The sequence below is a fragment of the Gallus gallus genome, chromosome 1 (genome assembly GCF_016699485.2).
Source record: "Gallus gallus isolate bGalGal1 chromosome 1, bGalGal1.mat.broiler.GRCg7b, whole genome shotgun sequence".
In the NCBI taxonomy this organism is placed as follows: Eukaryota; Metazoa; Chordata; class Aves; order Galliformes; family Phasianidae; genus Gallus; species Gallus gallus.
The window spans coordinates 75822233-75844525 of NC_052532.1; the positions used below are offsets into that span (position 1 = coordinate 75822233).

Here is a 22293-nt window from a genome sequence, read left to right on the forward strand (position 1 = left end):
GGTAGATGACATCAGTTGCTCTTCCTTTATCCACTGATGCTGTACTCCATCATAAAAGGCCACCAAGTTTGTCAGGAATGACTTGCCTTTGTTAAAGACACGTTGGTTACCACCAATCACATCATTTCTATTTTCCATATGCCTTAGTAGGGTCTTTAGGAGGATCTGCTCCATGATCTTGCCAGGCACAGAGGTGAGACTGACTGGCTTGTAGTTCCCCAGGTCTTCCCTTTCTCCCTTCTTGAAAATGGGGGTTATGTTTCCCCTTTTCCAGGAACTTCACCAGATTGCCATGACCTTTCAAACATGATGGGTAGTGGTTTGGTAACTTCATCCACCAGTTCCCTCAGAATCTGTGGATGGATCTTGTCACATGCTATGGACTTGCACACCTTCAGATTCTTTAGATGGTCTTAAACCTGATATTCACTTACAATGGGCAGATCTTCCTTCTCCCCATTCTTATCTTTGCTTTCTGCAGCTTGAGTGGTGTGGCTAGAGCCCTAGCCAGTGAAGACTGAGGCAAATAAGTCATTGAGTACCTCAGCTTTCTCCATATCCCTCATGACCAGGGCTCCAGTTTCCTTCTGGAGAGGTTCCACATCTTCCCTGACCTTCCTTTTATCACTGATATACCTGTAGAATTTTTCCTTGTTCCCCTTTATGTTCCTGGTTAGATTTAACTCTATCTGGGTTTAGCCTAACCTGATCCCTGACGGCTCAGACAACATCTTTGTAGTTCTCCCAGGTAATCTGTTCCTGCTTCCACTCCCTATAGACTTTCTTTTTGCGCCTAAGTGAGTCCAGGAGCTCCTTGTTGATTCATGGAGACCTTCTGGCGTTCTTACCTGCCGTATTCTTTCTTGGTATGAACTGCTTCCTAAGAAATGAGAAAGAATGGGATCAAGTGTACCTCAGCAACTTTCCGAGGGTGCACTAGATCCCATCATGTATGTCATTGATAAAGATGTTAAAGAGTACTGGTCCCAAGACAGACCCTTGGAGAACACCCCTCATCACCAGTTTCTACCTCGATATAGAGCCATTCACCACATTGACTGTGGCCTTCCAACCAATTCCTTATCCACCAGCCTTCAAATCTATACATATCCAATTTAGAGATAAGGATGTGGTGGGGGACCATGTCAAGAGAATTGCAGAGGTACAAGTAGATGACATGAGTTACCTTCCTTTTGTCCACCAGTGTCATCACTCCATCATAGAAGGCCACTAGATTGGTCAGGGATGACCTTCCCTTGGTGAAGCTGCTAGTTTTCTCAAATCACCTGCTTATCCCTCCTATGCGTTAACATGTTTTCCAGGAGGATCCATTCCATGATCTCTCCAGGCACAAATGTGAGGCTCACAGGCCTGTAATTTCCCAGATGCTCCTTCCTCTCTTTCTTATAAACGAGAGTCACCGAGGACTTTGCCTGACAGCCATGACTTTTCAGAAATATAATGAAGAGCAGCTCAGCAACCACAATAGGCAGCTTCATTAAAATCCTGGGATGCATGTTGTCCAGTCCCATAGACTTGTACACATTCAGTCTCTTGAAGCAATCTTGGACTTCCGCTACCCTTATAGTGGGAGGCAATTTGCTCCCCCAGTTCCCACCTAGAGTTTCAGGGATGTGGGGTTCAGGGATGTGAGAAATATAAGAATCCTGGCTGCCAGTGAAGAATGAGGCAAAGAACTCCAATGAGCTACTATGAGTACCTCAGCTTTCTCCCTATCTTTTGTAGCCAGTTATGCTTTCTCATTTATCAGAGGAGGTATGTTCTCTTTGGCCTGTCTCTTCTGACCAATGTACCTGTAGAACCTCTACTTGCTGTTATTAACATCCCTCACCAGGTTCAGTTGCATCTGTGCCTTGGCTTTCCTAATCTCATCTCTGCATGTCTGGACAGTATCCCTTTATTTTTCCTAAACGACACATCCTTGTTTCCACTGCCTGTATATGCCCTTCTTTTCTCTCAATTTGACAAGCAGGTCCTTGCTGAACCATAGTTTACTGCCTCTTCTGCCTGTTTATCCTGTATTGGGGGACAGAGAGTTCTTGTGCTCTCAGAAAGGCATCTTTAAAGAGTCACCAGCTTTGCTTCACTCTTTTGTCTCTAAGGAAAGCTTCCCAGGAGATCTCATCCAACAATTCCTTAAGCAGCCTCAAGTTTGCTCCCCCAAAGTTCAGGGTCCTGGCTCCACTCTTTTCCAGGTCCACATTTCTCAAGATCATGAATGCAACCAGGGCATGGTAGCTGCAGTTGAGGCTACCTCTTTAACAATTTTCTCATGTTGGTGAGCACCAGGCCCAGCAACACTTCACCTCTGGTTGGTCTGACCAATACCTGAACTAGAAAGCTATCATCAATGGACTCCAGGAGTCTCCTGAATTGCTTGCAGCTCACTGTGTTGTTTTCCCAGCAGATATCTGGATGATTGAAATCCCCCATCAGGTTAAGGTTCTGTGAGCACAACATAGAAGCATGTGTACAGATAGTTTAGATGTTTTAATGTATTCTCAGATGTAAAAGCATGAGTGCATATATATATATATTCATGGGTGTAAAAGAATAGACGCATGCACATTTCAATTTTATGAATTAATGCACTGGTAATCTCAGACACTAGTATTTGTACAGGCAGGCAGTAGCACAATATCACATATCTGTGTCAGAACTCAGAACGTTTTATAAAGAAAAGTACAAGTGATGTAGACCTCTGAGAATCCCCCACCACCCAAGCAGTTTTGTACTCAGCACCCTCACACAGCCAGGTAGATGAAAGTAATCATGCTACTTTTCAAAAAGATGAGGGGGGCCACAGGCAAGCAGATACATGTATGTGTAGGAGTGGAAGTGAATAGTGGCAGGCAGAGTACACAAATCATCCAGTGTGAGGAGCATCTAGAGGAAGCAATAGAAAAAGCAGATTGGTTTGCATAAGCAGGACAAAATAAAGGGCAGGATTACTGGATGGTGAGGAAGGTGGGTGTAACCCACTGGGAGCCCACATAGCCCTCCTGCAGGGGTTGCATCCTGTTCATCCCAAGCTGCTATAGCCAGCCCTGTGCACACACTGAGGAGCAGGCTTGGGTGTGCTCCCCATCACTGTCCTGCTTTTGTGGCATTGTGGCATGGTGCAATTGTGCATCTGCCCAGAAATGTCACTGACTATCTTCCAAGAGTGACAACACAAGCCCTTAGGAAAACAGGCTATCTCTGGAGGGAGGCCTTCCTCCAAATGTGTGGGGCAGGGGCAAGCCCAGCAGCTGTGCTGATGGCCTGAGTTTTGCAACAAAAAGGAAGGCAAATGAAGCATAAGCAGTCGATGTAAGGGAGATGCCAACCCCAAGGTTGCTGGTGTCCAGGATGGGAGGGCAGAATTGCTGGGGTGGGAAGAAAAGACTATATGCCATGATGCTTTCTACCCTCTCTCTGATGGCTAACAATGTGGAGCTAGACTGGTGATCTAAGGTGGCTCTTCCTAGTCATGGTTTACCCTCATTCTTTCTGGTCCACTGTGCATGGAGAGGAGCAATGTGTTGCACTTTAGAGTACTCTTCACATCACCTCCTTTTCCATCCTGCTTGTAACAATACATAGACAGCTGCTTCTACTCATTGCTACTGAGCAGAAATACAGTATGCTGTATGGTGTTGGGGAAGGGGTAGCACTGCCACAGGGCAAGTCAGAGCATCTCCCTGTGCTGGCTTAGCCACTGTGTGACATACCCAGTAAAAGAAGAGAGCATGTCTCAAATCCCGTCTTCTCTGAGTTGAACTCTGCCAGTTCAACAGCAGCTAATTTTAAATTGCAGCAGTGAGGTGAACAAGGCTGCAGAGCAGAGCAGAGTGGTTACCCAGAGGCTTTATTTCCTTTATTTATTTGTGAATCTTGCTACGGTAATTACACATGGTCTTACTAAGCCAGTTTTCACAGTCCCTGCTCTCTCCCCCCCAGGCTACAACCCTGTATGGAGCTGCTGGGAAATACAATGTGATTCAGGCCATGTACTAGGGAGCAGAATATATGGCATGATGAGAAATGTCTCCAGCAGTGGTATTTGTGAATCTGCAGCTCTGCTTGGGCCTCGTTATATGTGAGTGTGTTTGTGTCTGAGCTGCTGTGTTAATATACGTATTTGTCTAATACATGTAATTGCTGGGGAGTGTGTGTGCATAGTGGGTGGGTTTGCCTCTGCATACTGCCTGTGTATGTACTGGCTGTGTGCATAGCTTTCTGTTGCTAATGTTGGGGTGTGAAAAGTATGCCTAAATGGGGACAAGAGATAAAGTGGCTTACACTGCTGAAATGTCTCTACCCCATGCCATGGTGTGCGGACCAAGACTGGCTCTATGTGCCAGCAGACAGCATGCCCTGGCACCTACTGCACTTCTGGATTGGCTAGGCTAGGCATAAAATGCTATGAAAAAGCAAATGCTTTCTGGATAGTATCTGTGTTATTGCAGCGTTGCATCTCTTTAAGCAGAAAGAGTACATCAAACATTCTGTCATCTCTCTTTTGGGCTTGTTCAGTGCCCTGATTGTACTTGAGAGGTTTTCTTTTTATATCTTCCAGAGAAAAACTGTTTCCCGTTAAGAAATACTCCCCCTTCCACCCCCCCTTCTGAATATATTGTTTTCGCAAGAATATGAAATAAAGATTATTTTAGAGAAGACTAATTAAAAAAAGAAAAACACTCATGCTGCTGTTCAGTCCTCAAGAAAAGAAGGGAATGGTCTCAGCAGAAGACTCAACTGAACTGCCTCATCTGTCACCCTTCTGTTCTTCTTCTGGTCTCTTTATGAATTGATCCCCAACCCAACCACTCTACTGAACCTAGTATGTTTTCCTATTGCTATTATGCTGGTCAGGACTTCGCTAGGAAAATATCTTTTTAATTTTACTAGTCTGAACATTTTTTTCTCCATTTATGATTATGTTTTTAAATTGAATTTAAATAGCCACTGCTTCTCGAATTCAGTTTCTTGCTCAGGGTAGAGAAAACTCTAGTAAGATCCAATGACTGTTAAAAACCTTGCCGCAAATATTTTGGCCAAAGCCTTTTTCTTCTGCGCTGCAGCCTCCTGGCAACTTACCCCTGAGCTGCCAGCACAGCTCTGCCAGTGCCTTCTACCTCCACAACCCCTGCCGCACCTCAGTCCTGAGAAGCTTCTGAGCAATTTCAGACAGCTCACCTGTTGCCTGCAGACACCAGAAAAAAGGAGGCAAAAATGGAGAAGGATCATAAAAAGGACTGTTTGTTATGAAAACATTTGTACAGCATTCTCCATGAGTCTCATGCATATACCTTTATTATTACTATTCTTAGATATAGACCAATATTAAAGACTGATAAAAAGACAGTACCGAAAACAAACAAACAAAAAAAACCCAACCCAAAACAAAACAAAAAAAACCCCACCATCAACAACAACAACAACACATATAGAAATATGTGGCTTCTGTCTACGGTGGAAAGCCTGGTTGTCTTTGCAACTTCAATCAGAAAATGAATAGGTAGGTGGCTTAGAGCAAAAGAAGTGGATGAGGCCTGAAGTGCTATGGGTAGTGGAACAAGGGAACCTCAAAAGACTCTGACTGTTGTCACATCTCTCTCATAGTGCAGAGCTGGGTGCAGGAAACAGCTCTCACCATGATGCTATTGCTCATGGTTTACTCTCCTGCATGTTGGTTCCTGCAGTTTTTTGTTTGTTTGTTTGTTTTTCCCTCGAAAAAGTTACTTCCCCTTTGGAGGTGATCGTTAAAATATTAGAAGCTTTTGACTGTAATGATTTGATTAACAGACTAGGTTAATTAGGTAAGTTTTAAAAAGCCTCAGATATATTTCACCATGGAAAAAGGCAGACGTTAAAGAAGACTTTGGATTAATGAGAGTGCTATGCCTATGCTCTCCTCATTGGTGATTCCACAGTTTCTTTCTGTACTTCTGTCGGCTTGTGCTTGCCTTTTCTATCAACTCACCTGTTACCCTTTTTCTCTCATAGTCTCCTGTTGCCTTTTCCTTTATTTTCTCTTTTATTTCTCTGCTTTGTTCCTCTAATCTGTTTAATTCTCTCTTTTTCACCTTACTATGCATTTTCATTTCTTGTTTTGTTTTAGTTTGGTTTTGTCTTCTATCTCTCTTCTCACTCTTTTAACATTCTGCTGTCTACAGACCAACCTATTCCTCACCCATCATCTTGTTTCTCTCTTTTATCTTTCCTTCTTTCTCCCACTCTTTCTCAGCTCTTCTCAACAATGAAAGTTACTCACGGTTAGTGGGGGATGCATCTGGCCCCTGCTGGCTCTTGTTCTCTCTACTTTGTTCTGAATACGCTTTTGTTAGAAACACAACAGAAAAGCGCAAAATCATCTCTCAAGGCAAACGCTGCATAATAATTCTCCTTGTTCATTCTCTTCTTATCTCTGAAGAATTTGTTCTCCGGGCAAAACAGAAAGAAACATGAGAAAGGATTCACCCCAGTCCTTTGGAATTTGAATGCAGAACAAAGAGGGGTGGTAAGTAACTTAAGGAGAAAAAGAGGCTGGAAAGAACTTCGTGGAACATTCCCAGCTGACTGAATACTGAGTAGATATGACAAAGTAGCTAGGCTAAGGTGGAATTTATTTTGCCAGAAGCTTGCTTGGACAGCAAGTGTAATGATGCTGAGTTGATCAGTTCCTGCTGATCAGTTCCTTTTCCCAGAAAGTTGTGAAGGCACGGATAATATAAAAAATATTTTTTAGCACTCAGCTTCCTACGTCTTTTCATTGTACTTTCTGAGCCAAGACCTTATATGAAGTGTGTTCGCCGGAGAAATCGTGCATGTTGGAGCTCCACTGCTATGTTCAAAAACCAAAGCAAGGTGCTTCTGGCTGGACTGTTTTCCAGCTCTAACGCTTGTGATAAAATATGAACAGGTTTGCTTCTTGTTGGAGTTCTTTCTTAATGCTGAATAAGAATTCTCTGATAAAAACAGTTGGAAAATGTAGGTTACTTGGAAATGAAACATTATTTGGCATGCACCATTTTAGTTATGTGAGAGATCCAAAGCTAAAATAAATGAAGCTTCTTAAGTATACAGTGAGTCTTTCCCAGTTCACATTGCTCTATGGCTAGGATACTGGTGTATCCTACTGTGGGGCAGTCAGCATGAAGTTCTGCCTGGCCCTTTCCTTGAAAATCTGGCTGGCTGGCAACTGGTAATCTGCAGCTGGCCTCCATCTTCATGCAATTAATACACTTGCTCTCTACAGCTACCTGAAAGCAGGTTGTGGTGAGGTGTGGGATCAGTCTCTTCTCCAGCTTAACTAGCGATAGGACTAGAGGGAATGGCTTCAAGTTGTGCCAGGGAAGTTCAGGTTGGATATTAGGAATAATTTATTCTCTGAAAGAGTGGTCAGGTGCTGGAACAGGCTGCCCAGGGAGGTGGTTGAGTCACCATCCCTGGAGTTGTTCAAGAAACGTTTAGATGTTGTACTAAGGCACATGGTTTAGTGGGGAAATATTGGTGGTAGATGGATAGTTGGAATAGACGATCTTGGAGGTCTTTTCCAATCTTGATGATTCTATTCTATGATTATATTCACATACATAAAACAACAACACACACACATAAAAAACCAAAGAAACAAAAACCCAACCCAATCATATTAAATGGATAGTTTTAGTTGGTGCAGTATCAGTTATCTCTGCTAAGGAAGCATTAAGATACTTCCCCCATAGCTACTCAAAGGATGATCTTTGTAAGAATGATCTTCATAAAAACAATGTGGGAAGTAGATGTGTGTCCTAGGACAGAAACAAAAGTGATATTTAAGAGGAACAGATTGTGATGCAAACTTCAAAACTAAGTATTTCAGTACCAGCAGAATAACTGGAGGAAAACAAACAGAAATGGGAGGGTTTCAGCATTTTTTAGGGAAATTTGGTTCTCAGTGATGGACTTACAGCTTCTGTCTGTTTTTTACTGCCCTTCTCTCCATCAACTCTAGAAAGATAAGAATCTGTCACTCAGTTTGTTTTGCATCTTGTATCAGAGACGTAATTTTCAGTTAAACTTGTATTGCTTATAAGTTGGACTAGAAGCTAACCATGTATTTAATTTAATCAAACTTCATGATTAGATTAATGTAATCTTGAAATATGGATTTCCCAGTACTTGCAGCTGAGTCATATGGTCCAAGAAGAAAGTAGGAGTGATGCAATTTGAACAGATTTTTTTTTCTGCCCAGAGATTTCCTCTGAAATTTGGAAATGCTTAGACTCTCTTCAAATATAGCAACTTCACAGATTAACCAGTAATTGAATATATTCAGAGCTAATGCCAGAGACTGAGACATTTATGTAATCAGATTCAAGGTGGAGTTTGCTATGCTTGCACTTAAGTGGAAAATAATCTAGGGACAAGAAAAATAAATGTGAGCCAAGATTAGTCAGTGCTTGGGAGCTAGGGCTAGATCTGGCAGCCTGGTAGTAGCAAAGCTCCGTAGCTCCTCGATCCCAAATGTAACCAGGCCTGCATTTCCAGTAGTGACATGTACATGAAGAGATATATTTACCACATAAATACCTATATATGTGACCACCACACAGACACAGAGCATTTACATGAGCACAAACAGCACCCTAACCCAACAACCACCTTTCCCCCCTGAAACTGAGTAGCATGGATGTCTACTAGTGGGAAATGTGAGGGCTGCTCTGAAATTAATGCCTCCTATTTTATTATGTTGGCCCATGATGTCAGAGGTGGATGTTGATGGTATGGCAGTAGGTTGAACCTTCCTGCCAAGATTCCTTTACATTTTGTTGCCATGTGACAGATAGCAGCAGGAGGTCAGTCTGACAACACGGTGTCTGACATGGAAGTGTATGTGAAGGAGCTGAATTCCTCTATGAGGAAAAAAATGCACCTGTTGACATTCATCAACCCTTGTTGAGTATTTATGGAAACTAAACAGTGGATGTGAGCGCAGTGGGTGGTACATTTCAACAGTGGTGACAGTGGATCACCTCCACTGGTACAGATTTTTACAAGCACAGCATGAAGGCTCTTGTTCATCACAGGTGAAAATGCATAGCTAATGGTGGTGACTACGTTGAAAAACAGTTTTGTAGCTGAGAATTTGCTCTATCCAATAGTGTTATTGTGCCCTTTGTATCTGTTGGGAGTTTCCATGGAAAGAAATAGGGGGCATTACTTTTGGAGCAACCTACATACATATACAAATACAGATACTCAACCCATGCCTGAATCACAGACTCCCCTTTTGCTGGCACCTGATGATTTGAGACCTGAAGCCTGCAGCCATACTCCAGTTGCTGGCACAGATGGCCTCTCAGGCAGCCGTCTGAGACTCCCCTGATCCTTCCAAGAAGCAGCTCCTCCTTTACACTCGCTGCCTTACAGCTTCCTGCACACCTGCGCTCATTTCACCACGGGCACGTGGGCCCCTCTGATCCATAGTCCTTCTGCAGTGGCCGGTACTCAGGCTCCCATGCACACACCAAAAATGGGGTGTTCGTCACCTAGGAAAAGAGTTAGAAATGAAATTTAATGGCAAGTTAGGACAGACTGTGCTGGAGATGCATAGAGAAAGGCACTAGTCAGCCAGAGGTTTAGGTGGGACAAGACCTTATTTTCCCTTATTTCTCCACTTTCCCACACTTGTTCCTTCCCAGATGACCTGGACTATTCTCTTCTTCCACTTCTGATACTTCCCCTAATTGTAAGCCCCGTGGAACGTGTGTCCCGTGCCGCAGCACACATCCCCGCGCCCTCATCCCGGCCCGAAAGGTGCTCCGAAATCGCTCGGGGCGTTGGGTTTCACACCTGGACAATGGGGCAGCCCCGGGAGGGGCCCAGTCAGGTGATATTTCTTCTGAGCCCCCAATTCCTTTCCCATCTGCCATTCTGCCCCTCTGGGCATGTGGAGATGAGACTTTGATGTGCTGATGGCTCCGGTGATGGGCCGAGGAGGATCTGGGCAGGGCTTTATCGTATATCCCCTCCCGTCTTTGTCTCTCCGTGCCTCTCTGTGGGAGTGCAGAGGAGCTGTTATCATGTAACCTAAGAAAGAGGAATTTGCAGACTTCCTTTTACACAACAGTATTTCCCCCCCCCCCCCCCCCCCCCCCCCCGGATGGCGACATTATTTTAACAAGACAAAAAGGCTCGTGAAAGGAGTGAGAGAAATTGTTACCCTATTTGAACTATAAATTTTCAGTTATGCACCCATCTGTGATCAGGAAACAATAGTGACGAAATTAAAATGTCCCTCAGATTCCTCAGAATCTGATAACAAAAGTGATGAGCACACCCCAGATTATTTTCGTTGCCATTGCAAGGAAATGACATTATGACAGCTTCCTCAGACTGCAACCTCACCCCCGCCCCATGTCTGAGCTGTTACCATTCTCAGAATGTTTGCAAGATTATGAATTCAGTGAAGACGTGTGTTGTTTGACGATATTTTTGTCTGGATTTGAAAGTACAGCTCTTCATTGCTCTCCTGGTAGAAACATGGCATTTTTATTTATTTATTTATTTGATTGATTGATTTTTTTTTTTACTCGAAGGATGGGCTGCAAATGGATTTACAATACAGGAGCCAGTTTGATTGGAAAGAGTGCTAGTATAGGACTAAGTGCAGCTGCACAGACACACTCCAGGCTTTATCCCCAACGCTTAGTGGATTTGTTTGTTTGTTTGTTTTGTTTTGTTTTTTTGTTGTTGTTTTTTAATATATATATCTATGAACAAAACAAGTAACAAACAAAAACCACATCCAAGCATCCATAAGTCTCCTCCACAAAGTACGAGTTAGGAACCAGAACCCAGTGTAGCTTCTTTTGCCCGTGTGTGCTTGTTACTGTGCCCAAGCATTTTTAACGGCAGCTTCAAAACAACGTTCTCCACGCAATCCGCTGGTGTGTGCTACCATTAGCTGATACTTGCACAGCATCAAACCTGCAGTGAACTGCAGGAGCTGCCCCGCACCCTCACAGTTATTCCTGCAGCCGAGCAGCATCCGCCATGGGCTGCACACCCCCAACCACTTTGGCGTTGGGGGAACCGAGGAGCTGGACCGCCCGCCACCGCCCCGGCCACTCCTCCCACGGCTCCTCCTCTGTGCCCAACCCAGAACAGAGCCTATAAAAACGCAGATGCGGGGGGAGCTATAGGGTGCGTTCTTACGCAGACGTTGCGGCGGTGCGTGCGCGTGGGCGGAGTACCGTACCGTTCGGGTTCCGTTAGGCTGGGTGTCGGTGCTGGAGCAGTTCGCCGCAGGAGATGGCTGACAAGAAGGTAAGGCTTGCGGGCGGTCTCCTCGTCGGAGCTGATGTGGAGCTGATGCAGAACTGGGGCCGTTGCCCGCATGTGCCGGGCAGCTCGATTCCCCGGAGTGCTGGGGGCTCTCGGCGGGTGTGATGGGATCTGGTCGCGGCTGGCGGCGGGTCGTGGTTCATCGCCGCAGCGCCGCCTGCCGCCATCGGGTTGTGAGCGAGGGGAGATACAGTGGTGGGGCTGGCAGGCCGCGGTTCTCGGCTGGCGGCTCGGCGAGAGCTCTTGTCTATCGTGGAAGGACGGGGTGCTTATCTGGGAGGGTTTGGTGCAGGCCGTTGGGTTGATCTGTTTTGGTGCGTGTGACCGGTTGTCCGCGTGATGCCATCCATATTTAATTCGCTTCGATCACGGCGTGTCTTCCGTTGGCTGGGTAGTGGTCATCTGTCCCAGAGTTAATGGCAGCGGATTCGTGATACTAAAATGAAGGTTGTTCAAACAGGCGTTTTGTTGGTGGCGTTGCGGATTATTTTAAAACTATCCCTCGATTTCCAGAAGAAAAGGGAAAGGGTTTGGCTCTACAGAGAGCAGGGGGCAGAGCCTTTGTCGATTCTCGGCCACGAGTGACCTGTACACCCGTGGAGCTCTGGTGTGTCTAGGCGTATCCAGGGAGAGGAGCAGCTGTCCTGGAGCAGGATTCCAAGGGATTTCTACTCAGCGGGAAGGGCAGTGTCAAGGACCCTTGTGCCCTCACCCCTATCTTAATGGGAGATGAGGGGAGTGTGAGAAGCTGAGATAAAAGGAGAGAGAACTGACAAAAGTTACTTGGAGTGTGTCAGAGGCATCTCAAGTTGGATTTAAAGTTATGCTGTTGGTAAAGGAGAGGGGAGCTGTTGCTAGCTAGATGCTTCACAAGTGCTGCTTCTGAATCCTGATGCTGCTAGTGCTCAGTGCTAGTGGAGGGAGGAGTGTTATTTGAGCATCTTACCACTGTATAGACCTCAACCATAGGCCTTTAAATAGGGTGGGTGCCACTGTGCTATTTCTGAGTTTCTCTGTTTTGGAAACTGTTCTGCTAGCAGTAACAAATGATCTATGATCCTTCTATGGAAGGATGCTCTTGTGTTGGTTATTGTGTTGGGACTGTGGACAGCTGAACTTTGTTCTCAGTTTTGATATACCTGCTTAGGGGGATAAGGCCTGGAGTCTTGAAAGGGCTTAGATGTCTTAATTGGCATCTAGGTGCTTCGGAAGATCGGTTCTGTGCCAGAATTTCTTGCACCAAAAAAGTCACAGGATGGCAGATAGAAGGCTTACCTTTTTTGGAGTATGTTCAGCTGTGAAACATAGCATGAGAATCATCTGCTCAATGCATGAGTATGGGAATATATATCTCTTTCCTCCAGCATTAACCTTAGCAGGAAGAGACCTTAACACAAGATATTTAAAAGATGTAGCTAAGGGAAAACATGTATTAATTTACTTTATTGAGGCCTAACTGGTAGCTTTGCGGGGGTATACTGGCACTTACACACCTGTAAGTCTGGTACAGGTAGCATGAATACTGATAGCTTTCTGGAGCCAGTTGGAAAATGCGAGACTAGAGGGGCTGTGACAGCAGGCCCCATGGAGTATTTCATCCTCCCCTGCCAGTCTTAAGAGAATAATTGGAAAGCCTTGTACTTCTTGAAAGCTTTCAGTTGCTCCTGCATCAGAAACATGGTATTTCCAAATAGTGCCCCTCAGGCACTGGCTATGTAAGTTCCAATTCCAGAGTCACTTGCTCCCTCCTGCCCCTTATCAGCTGGTTTAAGCTTTGCAAACTCAAAACAAACAAACAAACAAAAAAAAAACCCACAAACCTGGAAAATCTCAGATACTTAACTGTCAGAGAAAAGTCTCTTATTCTTTGGGACTTTTGCAGGTTGGAACTGCTTCCTCTATGGCTTTGAGTGTTGAGTAGTTATTAAATTAAAAAAAAAAAAAAAGATTCGCATGTACTCAAATTCCAGGAGCTGTGCTTTGTTTTGAATATTCACTATTGACTCAGTGGCAAGAAAAATAAATGAGGAATGCTGGCAGCACAGCTTTTTCTGTGAGGGAGGCTGATGTGCCAGGTGCTTTGGGGGCAGGGTTGGGAAATTCTAGCCTGGGAAAAGCAGATCTACTGCTGAAGAGTGCAAGTTTTAACTGTTAGAAGTGACTGCCAGTGTAGCTCTTCTGTAGATTTGAGAACCTATTTATTGGACTTTGTCAGTTGGCAGGAGGAAGAATTCGACCTTTGTTTCATGTCATGTCAGAGATCAGCAAAGCTTTTCTATAAAGCAGATCAACCTAAAATAACAGCTGCTGATGGAGCTGGTGTGTTCATTACGAACAAGCTGAAAATAGTCAAATGTCATGATGTATAGATCTAGGACCTGACAGACTCTCCTTCTAATCACAAACTGTTACTGTTCAGTTGCACCTGTTTCCAGACTCTGGTACCTACCCTCACTGGATAAAAGCACATTTGTTTACCTTTTGGCTCTTCATTGCAGTTGGTCCAGCTGTGTCTTCTATTTATGCTGAAGAGAAACTCAAGTTATATAGAAGGTGTGAACTACCAATTAACCAAACAATTGCGTTCTCTTTTTTTATTCAGAAAATCACTGCATCCCTTATCTATGCTGTTTCTGTTGCTGCCATTGGATCTCTCCAGTTTGGGTACAACACTGGTGTCATTAATGCTCCTGAGAAGGTGAGAGGAAGAATGAGTTGGGGAGTGTGTATGTATGTGTTGAGGAGGAAAAAAAGAACATGGGAAGGAGAGGAGCTATCAGGTTAGTAGGTTGTGGTGTTTGAATTGAAGGAAAAGACATTCAAAGGATAGGAAAGTTACTGGGGAGGAGAGAGATCAGAGAATGATTGTTTTAATTTGGAGTGCAGAGTTTTGCTGAAAGAAAGGGGTCCATCTGCCACTTCCTGGAATGTCACCTACTTCAGGGATTGTCAGTTTGTTTCTTAGTAGACTTGGGAGCTCCCCTTTAGAGCACAAGAGGAGAGGAAACAATTCAGTTATTGTGTTTTAATTTCTGCCATGTGCTACTCTGCACTTCTGCAAATTGAGTAAGGCTTCTGGCCTGTTGCACCAGGTCAGGAGATGAGGCAGGATATTCTGAGTCAGAATGAACCAGCTGGGGCAGAGAAGGGGCACGTAGAGAGCAGTGCAGGGAGGTAAACTGAGAGGGTTGGGTAGGGATTACAGTTGCTTTAGTTTCTCTCAGGGCCCTATATTTCTGACTTATTCGTTTGTTTGTGATAAGTGTCAATTCAGTGTTTGTAAAAGACCAAATTATGCTTATACCATCAGAAAAAAAGAAGAAGAAAAGATGAAGAAAATGCAAAATGCGATTTCCTTGTAACTAATGGTGGTTCTCTCTCAGGAACTGAGTCACCAATACCACATCCACCCTACCTCCAGGAATAGATGCATCACATGCAGGGGGAGGGGGGGGGGGGGGGGGGGGGGGGGGGGGGGGGGGGGGGGGGGGGGGGGGGGAAGGGGGGAGGGCCCTTCCTAGCTAATGTCCTGCTGCCATCTGCTGGTGGTTGGCATTCTGAGGCCACATCCCCTTCAGTCTTTGCAGTGCTCCCTTCATTATCAAAGAGGATACCTCAGGTCAAAACACAGCCCTGTTATGTCTCATCTCATCTTGTCCCAAGGAACAGTGAAGGATTGTTTTGCATAATACTTTTGCTTTCAGACTTAACTCGGTGGAACTTCATGCGTTTCTTGAACTATTTTCATTGCGGAGAGCCCTTCTCTGTTGCTAGATTTCTAGTGTTACCAGAAATGTTCTTCTCCATTCTGTTTGTTTTTCTTATTCTATTTCACTCCCGTCTCATGCCTGAAACACCAGCAGTGACTCTGATCATCTGAAAACATTCAGAAGATAAGCCCACTGTCCTTAATTATCACAGCTCTGTGAAGCAATCCATTTCTTGTTCTACTACCAGTCTCTGAACGTCAGTGAATTTTTATTCCTCTTTCATCACCCTGATCTTTCCCTTGTATAACTTGCTGCTTCCTACTGAATTTTTAATACCTATTTTTGCTGCATGACTCCTTGAAAATAGAAAGACCATCCCCCCCCCCTTTATTTTTCCCCCCAAATTCCTCTCCCATGGGATTGGAAACCTTCCTTACCTACCTCGTTTATCTTGCAGATCATCCAGGCCTTCTACAACAGGACTTTATCTCAGAGGAGTGGGGAGACTATCTCCCCAGAGCTTCTTACCTCACTATGGTCCCTTTCTGTGGCAATCTTCTCAGTAGGAGGTATGATTGGCTCCTTCTCAGTCAGCCTTTTCGTCAATCGATTTGGCAGGTAAGTTAGGAAGACAAATACAAGTTATTAGTGAATTTATGCTCTGCACTAGAATTTTTGGGAGAAAGAGGGCAGAGGTGGGAAAACCGTTGCAGGCCAAGGCAGATGCTGAACAGGAAATACTGTTCTGTTCTTGCTCCTGATGTGAGTCATGGATAGCTTTATCTTTCTCCCCATGTTTTTTTTTTTTTGCTCTATTACCAGTTAAAGCTCAGCCTTGGTATTTCTGTCTTGGCAGGAGAAACTCCATGCTGTTGGTGAATGTCTTGGCTTTTGCTGGGGGTGCTCTCATGGCCTTATCCAAGATTGCAAAGGCAGTGGAGATGCTGATAATTGGGCGCTTCATTATTGGCCTTTTCTGTGGTCTGTGCACTGGCTTTGTTCCCATGTACATCAGTGAGGTCTCACCCACCAGCCTTCGTGGAGCCTTTGGAACCCTCAACCAGCTGGGCATAGTTGTAGGCATCCTGGTGGCCCAGGTAGGCTTGATAAACTTCTACTTGGAGGAAAAGGGTATGTGAGGGAAGGCTATGTGGGCTTGAGATCTTGTGAAGTGATCTGCCTTCATCATCAGGAGCAGTATCTTGTCCTCTCATTTAAACAACTTTGTCTCAAATTCTCTGTAGATTTTTGGCCTCGAGGGGATAATGGGGACTGAAGCACTTTGGCCACTGCTGCTGGGGTTCACGATTGTTCCAGCAGTTCTGCAGTGTGTGGCTCTTCTTTTCTGCCCTGAGAGCCCCCGTTTCCTGTTGATCAACAAGATGGAGGAAGAAAAAGCACAAACTGGTAAGAACTTGTCTCTGAAGGGGCAGGACTGTATCATGACTCCCTGCTCTGAGCTTGAGTGGAAGGCTGAGGTCTTTAGAATCCGTGGTCTGACAAGGATGTGATTTCCAGAGGGTCCTAAACGTTCCCTCTTGTGTTTTAAATTGTACCAGTGTCAGGAGTTGAGAAACCTGTAACCCCACCAGGAGTTCTTTGGGATTAAGAAGCTAGGAGTGGCACCTGGCCTGGTGGGATGCGGCAGTATTAGCTGCTGCAAATATCAGCTCCACCTGAAGCAAATTTAACAATGAATTAGGAGGGATCTACCTCTACCGCAGTAGCCTGGAATTGTCTGGCAAGTGTGTGAACAGAGTTACGGATCAAATGCAGGTTTGGAGCACAAGTAACATGAAGAGTGTCTCGTGTCTGAGTTTGGTTTCCATGGTGATCACAGCTCTCTGAACTGTGAGCTGAAAAGATGAGCAAAAGCTGCATGTAGTGGCTCTGTCTTTGCAACAGAGCAGGCCCTAACACCAACTTGCATATGGTTCTGTCTTCCCAGTGTGTTTTCCCTCAAATAGCAGAACGGGCTGGGGGAAACTTACTGGTTGTGGGAATGTTTCACCTTATGCTTTTGGATTCTTTCCTACAGTTCTTCAAAAGCTCCGTGGTACACAGGATGTATCTCAAGACATCTCAGAGATGAAAGAAGAGAGTGCTAAAATGTCTCAGGAAAAGAAAGCCACTGTACTAGAGCTATTCCGCTCTCCAAACTATCGTCAACCCATTATCATTTCCATCACACTGCAGCTCTCTCAGCAGCTCTCAGGCATCAATGCTGTGAGTTACCTTTATCATGTCTACTGGGCTTCTGGGTATATTTGTGCTTCAAGGTAGTTGTTTGCTATTGAGAAAACTGGTCTTTCAAAGGTGTCTTTTGTTGGGGAATATTTCTTTGTGATAGTGTAGAGGTTGCGAAGATGGCAATCAGTTTGGCCTTTACTTCTCCTGCACGTACCCTGGCAGGATGTTAGAGATATGCATCAAGCAAATGGAACTTGACTGGAATTATGCTGTTTTATGCTGTTGATTGCTTTTATACTGCTGAGTGCTTGGGATTGTGCCATTAAGTAAGGGATGAGGAACATGCTTTCAAACTCTAAAATTGTGATGATGTCCAACTTTTTGCTTCTCTTCCTAGGTATTCTATTATTCTACAGGGATTTTTGAAAGAGCTGGTATCACACAGCCTGTGTATGCCACCATTGGAGCTGGTGTGGTAAACACGGTCTTCACTGTTGTGTCAGTAAGTACAACAAACAGGGCCTTCTTGTGAGAAGTAGCTTGCTTGCATGGGATCTTTTGAGAGATGACTGAAGACAGGTAGTTGTGCTGTGGTAAAGCAGTGGTTAACTGTTGGCCTACAAGAGCAAAGAAAAGAATGCATTAAAAGTATTGTGGGAGAAGGGAATGTATTTTAAGAGGAAAAAATGAAGTAAAGGATGAAAATAAGTGTTGTGGAGGTAGAAGATGAGAGAATGCAGTAAGAAGAGAAATACTTGTACTGAAGAGCAACCTGATGACTTGATACTGAGGACTACAGGAAGATGCAGAAGAGGTGCAGTGCATGCTGACTGAGGGAGCCTCTTCTCCTTTTGCTACTAAAGTCACTCAATTTTTTTTCTGTTTTCAGCTGTTCCTGGTAGAGCGTGCAGGGCGCAGGACCCTCCATTTAGTTGGTTTGGGTGGCATGGCTGTGTGTGCTGCTGTTATGACTATTGCTTTGGCTCTGAAGGTGAGTGGTTGTTTTATCCAGACTGACTCTAGTAGGGGATCTATAAGACTACTTGTAGAGGACAGAATTTCAGAGCAAGGCATTTATAGCTGGGGCAAGGGTGATCATGGGCTGTGGCTAGAAGTGCAGCTTTCTTATGGCAGGAGCTGTGTCATAGTGTTCATAGTACAGCTAAGAGAACTGATAGTGGACATTGTGCTGTGCCATGTTTGCTTCTCAGATTGCAGTTAATTATATCTTATTTCCTTGCAGGAAAAGTGGATCAGATATATCAGCATTGTTGCCACTTTTGGCTTTGTGGCCCTTTTTGAGATTGGCCCTGGACCTATCCCTTGGTTCATTGTGGCAGAACTTTTCAGTCAAGGCCCACGGCCTGCAGCCATGGCGGTGGCTGGTTGTTCTAACTGGACCTCTAATTTCTTAGTGGGAATGCTCTTCCCCTATGCTGAGGTAAGGACTCTGTTTTGCAGAACACTTCAAGAGAGCTGCAGCATTGTCAAGGGTGTCCAGACTGGCTGTAGAATTTTAGTTTTTAGCAGTCTGATCTCTTTGAATTTTGGCTCTGCTTTGGGCAGAAGGTTGAACCCCTTCAGGGGTCCCCAATTCTGTATTCTGATTGTTATTGAAGGTTAAGAGTGTTGTAGCTAGCCTTACGTTCTGCTTTGTTACTTCTCGTAGTCTAGAGCCAGTTTAATACATTTAAACTTTCCCTTTAAAAGCCTAAATTTTGGTCAACCAGAACCAATACTAAATCATTTCAGAAGTCCACAGGAATGTGATATTTTGAACAAGATCTTTGTGTTGAGGACAAGTCAATGAGGGTACTGTTAGAGAAGGAAATGACTTGGCTTTTAATTTTTTTCAAATTAAAACCTCCTGTTTTTATTCTCACTGCAGAAATTATGTGGCCCCTATGTCTTCCTTATCTTCCTTGTTTTCCTGCTCATCTTCTTCATATTCACATACTTCAAAGTGCCAGAGACCAAGGGCAGGACTTTTGAAGATATCTCCAGGGGCTTTGAAGAACAAGTAGAAACAAGCTCCCCATCCTCACCACCTATAGAGAAGAACCCCATGGTGGAGATGAACAGCATAGAACCTGACAAAGAAGTTGCCTAAGATTCATGACACACCCTTTCTTTGACTCTTGCATATTCATAGAGTCATTAAAGGAATGAGCAAAGAAATGATGAGAACTGGAACAATTTATTTCCCTAACTGCTGCTATTTTCTTCTCTGTACCTACATACTCCCCGTTCCCCTTATTCTGCCAGGCTTACCAGTGTTAAGCAAATCTGATATGGGTGATCTCATTTTTAAATACTGGAAGGTACTTGGCACTCTAGCAAGAATAATCTCATTCTTTGCCACAAACATCAGGTGAATACGGTAATGTTGCTTTTCCCACCTGTAATTGCTATTTGGAATTAACATACTTATGCAGTGACCGTAATGTAATTTAAATACTATTTTTGTAGTGAGTTAAAGTTGCCCACCAAATAAGTCCCCTGCCCTTTGAGTCTACTCTGTGTGGGTGTATGTGTGCGCATGTATGTGCAGTGTTACACTGGAATTTAACAGGCCTACCAAAAAGCCATCTCCTTGCTTTTTCCTTTCCAGTGTGCACTTCTTCAGCCTCAGGAAAAGGGGGACCAAGTTGCATGCCTATTTTTTTCTTTTTTTGTATAGACAAACAGAACATACTTTTACTTAAGTTTATTTATTTGTATGTCACTTTGTAAATATTTATTTTTTTAATCGTGTACAAAAATGTACAGATAATGAAGTTGGAGATGTTTGACAAATAGTTATTCTAACAAGGTGCTGTAGACTTGAGGTGCAATAAAACTGTAGAGAAGGAATACTGTACCAAACAGTAAGTTGGGCGTTTTGGATTGTAGAACAGAGCCAATTGTGCACATCACCTTTTAAAGTTAATTTTGCCCCTTGAAAAGTAATTCACATAACTGAATGCTGATGAGAAGCAGTATATTTGTTCACCAAAATTCCTATGTCATTCGGATATTTTTGCGTGTTGACTTTAAATATTGCTCTGAAGTATTATTTGGAAAGTGATATTGCAGCAATGGGGTGTTACTACTTTATATTTTCAGTAACAGTTTTTAAGCATTGTTCAAGATGATTGGGGGTATTGACTGCAAACCAGCAAGTGACTTTTTTTTTTTTTGCTTTCTCTTGACTTTTTGGCCTCTCTGCTGTATTCTAGTAGGCCAGAAAGTTTGAAGGTTGCAGGTAGTTACTTAAGGTGCATGAGGCTAAAAGTTATTTTCCAAAGCTACTTCACAATTATTTATAAATATTGGAGGCAAAATTGACCATTTGTGTCTACAAGGGTCATGCTATGGCATGTGTACATACATAGCGATGCAGAATTAGAGACTAGAGCTACTGGAATATCCTAGTTTAGCAGCTTGAAAAATTCAGTCTACTAGTTAGTTGTAGACCAAATGTTTTTGTCCTGTGTCCTCTCTGGAAGAAACAGTGCCCAGCATTGTTTGTTGTTCTGTGCAGAGGTAATACTACAGATTTGCTAGACCCAACATGGCAGACACAGGGAGCATTATGCAGGTAACTCTCCCTTCTTTCTCTCTACTAGGTGTGTATATACCCACAGTTATTGAGCTAAGTGTAAGCAATCGATTCAGTTTAGGAAGGGGGAAAAGTGTGTGATATTCAGGGGACTGCTGCTTCCTCTGACTACAGTACTCTGAGTTTTGGCCTGTAAACTAGGAGAAGTAGTGGAGGGGAGTGGGTAGACTCATTGTCTTAGGCCTGCATTTTTTTGTCTTAATCAAACTCAGGTCTACCTGCAGACTCACACCAGAGTTAATTACTAGATGTCTTATAAAAGGTTTGCAGTGGGTTAGAAAGGTGAAAGGAAAAAGAGCCCCAAATGGGAGAAATGACAGGAAAATTGGTAGTAGAATGCATAGCCCAAGTTTTCTTCAACTTGCTATGTCGTCAGGAATGTCCCTTTAATTCTAGAGTTGTCTTTAGCATTTTCTATAACTAGTGATGAGATTTTAACCTTCCCTGATGAAAAGGAGTTGGAGAAATCAGTAAAATTTGCCTCTCTGAAATACTTACTGTGATGTTGTACGAAGTACTTTGATCTTTGCACACCGTAGTCCTATTGCATCCAGATTTCCCCTGCTTTCCATCAGGCTTCTCTAACAGATATTTATTCCCAGAAGTATTATAAGACTACTCTCACTCCTGACTTTCATATTTTTTCCCAGTTTCTTTGCAGGAAGATGTCCTCTGTATGGACATTGGCTATTCTAGGAAATTTCCCCCACAGCTGTGTATTCCATACTTTGCTTTACAGAAGTGTGTTGGCTTGGATCAAAATGTGCAGGTCTTTCTCATGTGGTCTCTTGTTATTCTGTAATGGCATTGTGGATATTTTCGATGGGTTTTATAAGCTTATTGTGATTTGTTTCATCTTTTTAAAATAAAGATTACCCGTCTAATACCTGCCATGGGTTTTATCTTAACAATATAGTTCATGGGTGTCCAACCTTCTGGCTTGCCTGGGACCTACTGAGTGAAGAATCATCTTGGACTATATATATAGTACATAATATAGTTACTACACATAAGTAATAACTTACTTTTTAATTTTTTATTAAAACGTAAAGAGCAGCAAAAACATAAAACTAGTGAAGTATTTGACCTTGTTTTTCTGAAACTAATGCATGTCTGGTTTGATGGCAGTGGTGGCGATCTTAGTGAGTTCTCAAGATGATTAGAGATTTTTGAAATTTTATTTCACCTGTACTTCACCCTTGAAAAACGGTTGTTCACAAATGTGCTTATTGCCCAAAAAGATGTGAAGACATGAATAAGGTGCTATATTTGTCAACTGAAAAGGGAATTGCAAATATAAAAAAAATTTTTTTAGCAGTCTTAAACTTCCTTTATCGACATAAAGGAGGGCTGCTTTTTTGTTCAGCGTACTGAACAAGTACTGAGTACAGTGTTCAGAGTCAACAGAACATTGACTAAAGTCAATGTATCAACAGGCATAAAATTATTTGCCAT

At 43.6% G+C, this 22293-nt stretch overlaps 1 protein-coding gene and 2 long non-coding RNA genes across 4 annotated transcripts; 1 reads left to right on the forward strand and 2 right to left on the reverse strand.

The window, feature by feature from the left end:
- Nucleotides 1-2492: 2492 nt before the first annotated feature.
- LOC121107507 lies at nt 2493-6336 on the reverse strand. Its single transcript, XR_005841715.2, has 2 exons — nt 5104-6336; nt 2493-2907 (listed from the first exon to the last, which is right to left on the reverse strand). It is a non-coding gene; the product is annotated as an uncharacterized LOC121107507 (long non-coding RNA).
- A 1324-nt stretch (nt 6337-7660) lies between these two features.
- LOC112530152 lies at nt 7661-10048 on the reverse strand. Its single transcript, XR_003071565.3, has 2 exons — nt 9844-10048; nt 7661-9539 (listed from the first exon to the last, which is right to left on the reverse strand). It is a non-coding gene; the product is annotated as an uncharacterized LOC112530152 (long non-coding RNA).
- A 1145-nt stretch (nt 10049-11193) lies between these two features.
- SLC2A14 (solute carrier family 2 member 14) lies at nt 11194-21724 on the forward strand. Of its 2 annotated transcripts, none has more exons than XM_040672375.2 (10): nt 11194-11784; nt 13940-14035; nt 15505-15665; nt 15904-16144; nt 16292-16454; nt 17086-17273; nt 17635-17739; nt 18127-18228; nt 18481-18678; nt 19126-21724. In XM_040672375.2, exons 1-10 carry the CDS (start codon nt 11779-11781, stop codon nt 19345-19347), a joined length of 1482 nt encoding a protein of 493 aa, XP_040528309.1. In that variant the 5' UTR covers nt 11194-11778; the 3' UTR covers nt 19348-21724. The 2 variants fall into 2 exon arrangements, with proteins under 2 accessions (XP_040528309.1, NP_990842.2); NM_205511.2 differs by having other exon boundaries at nt 11194-11319.
- Nucleotides 21725-22293: the final 569 nt, after the last annotated feature.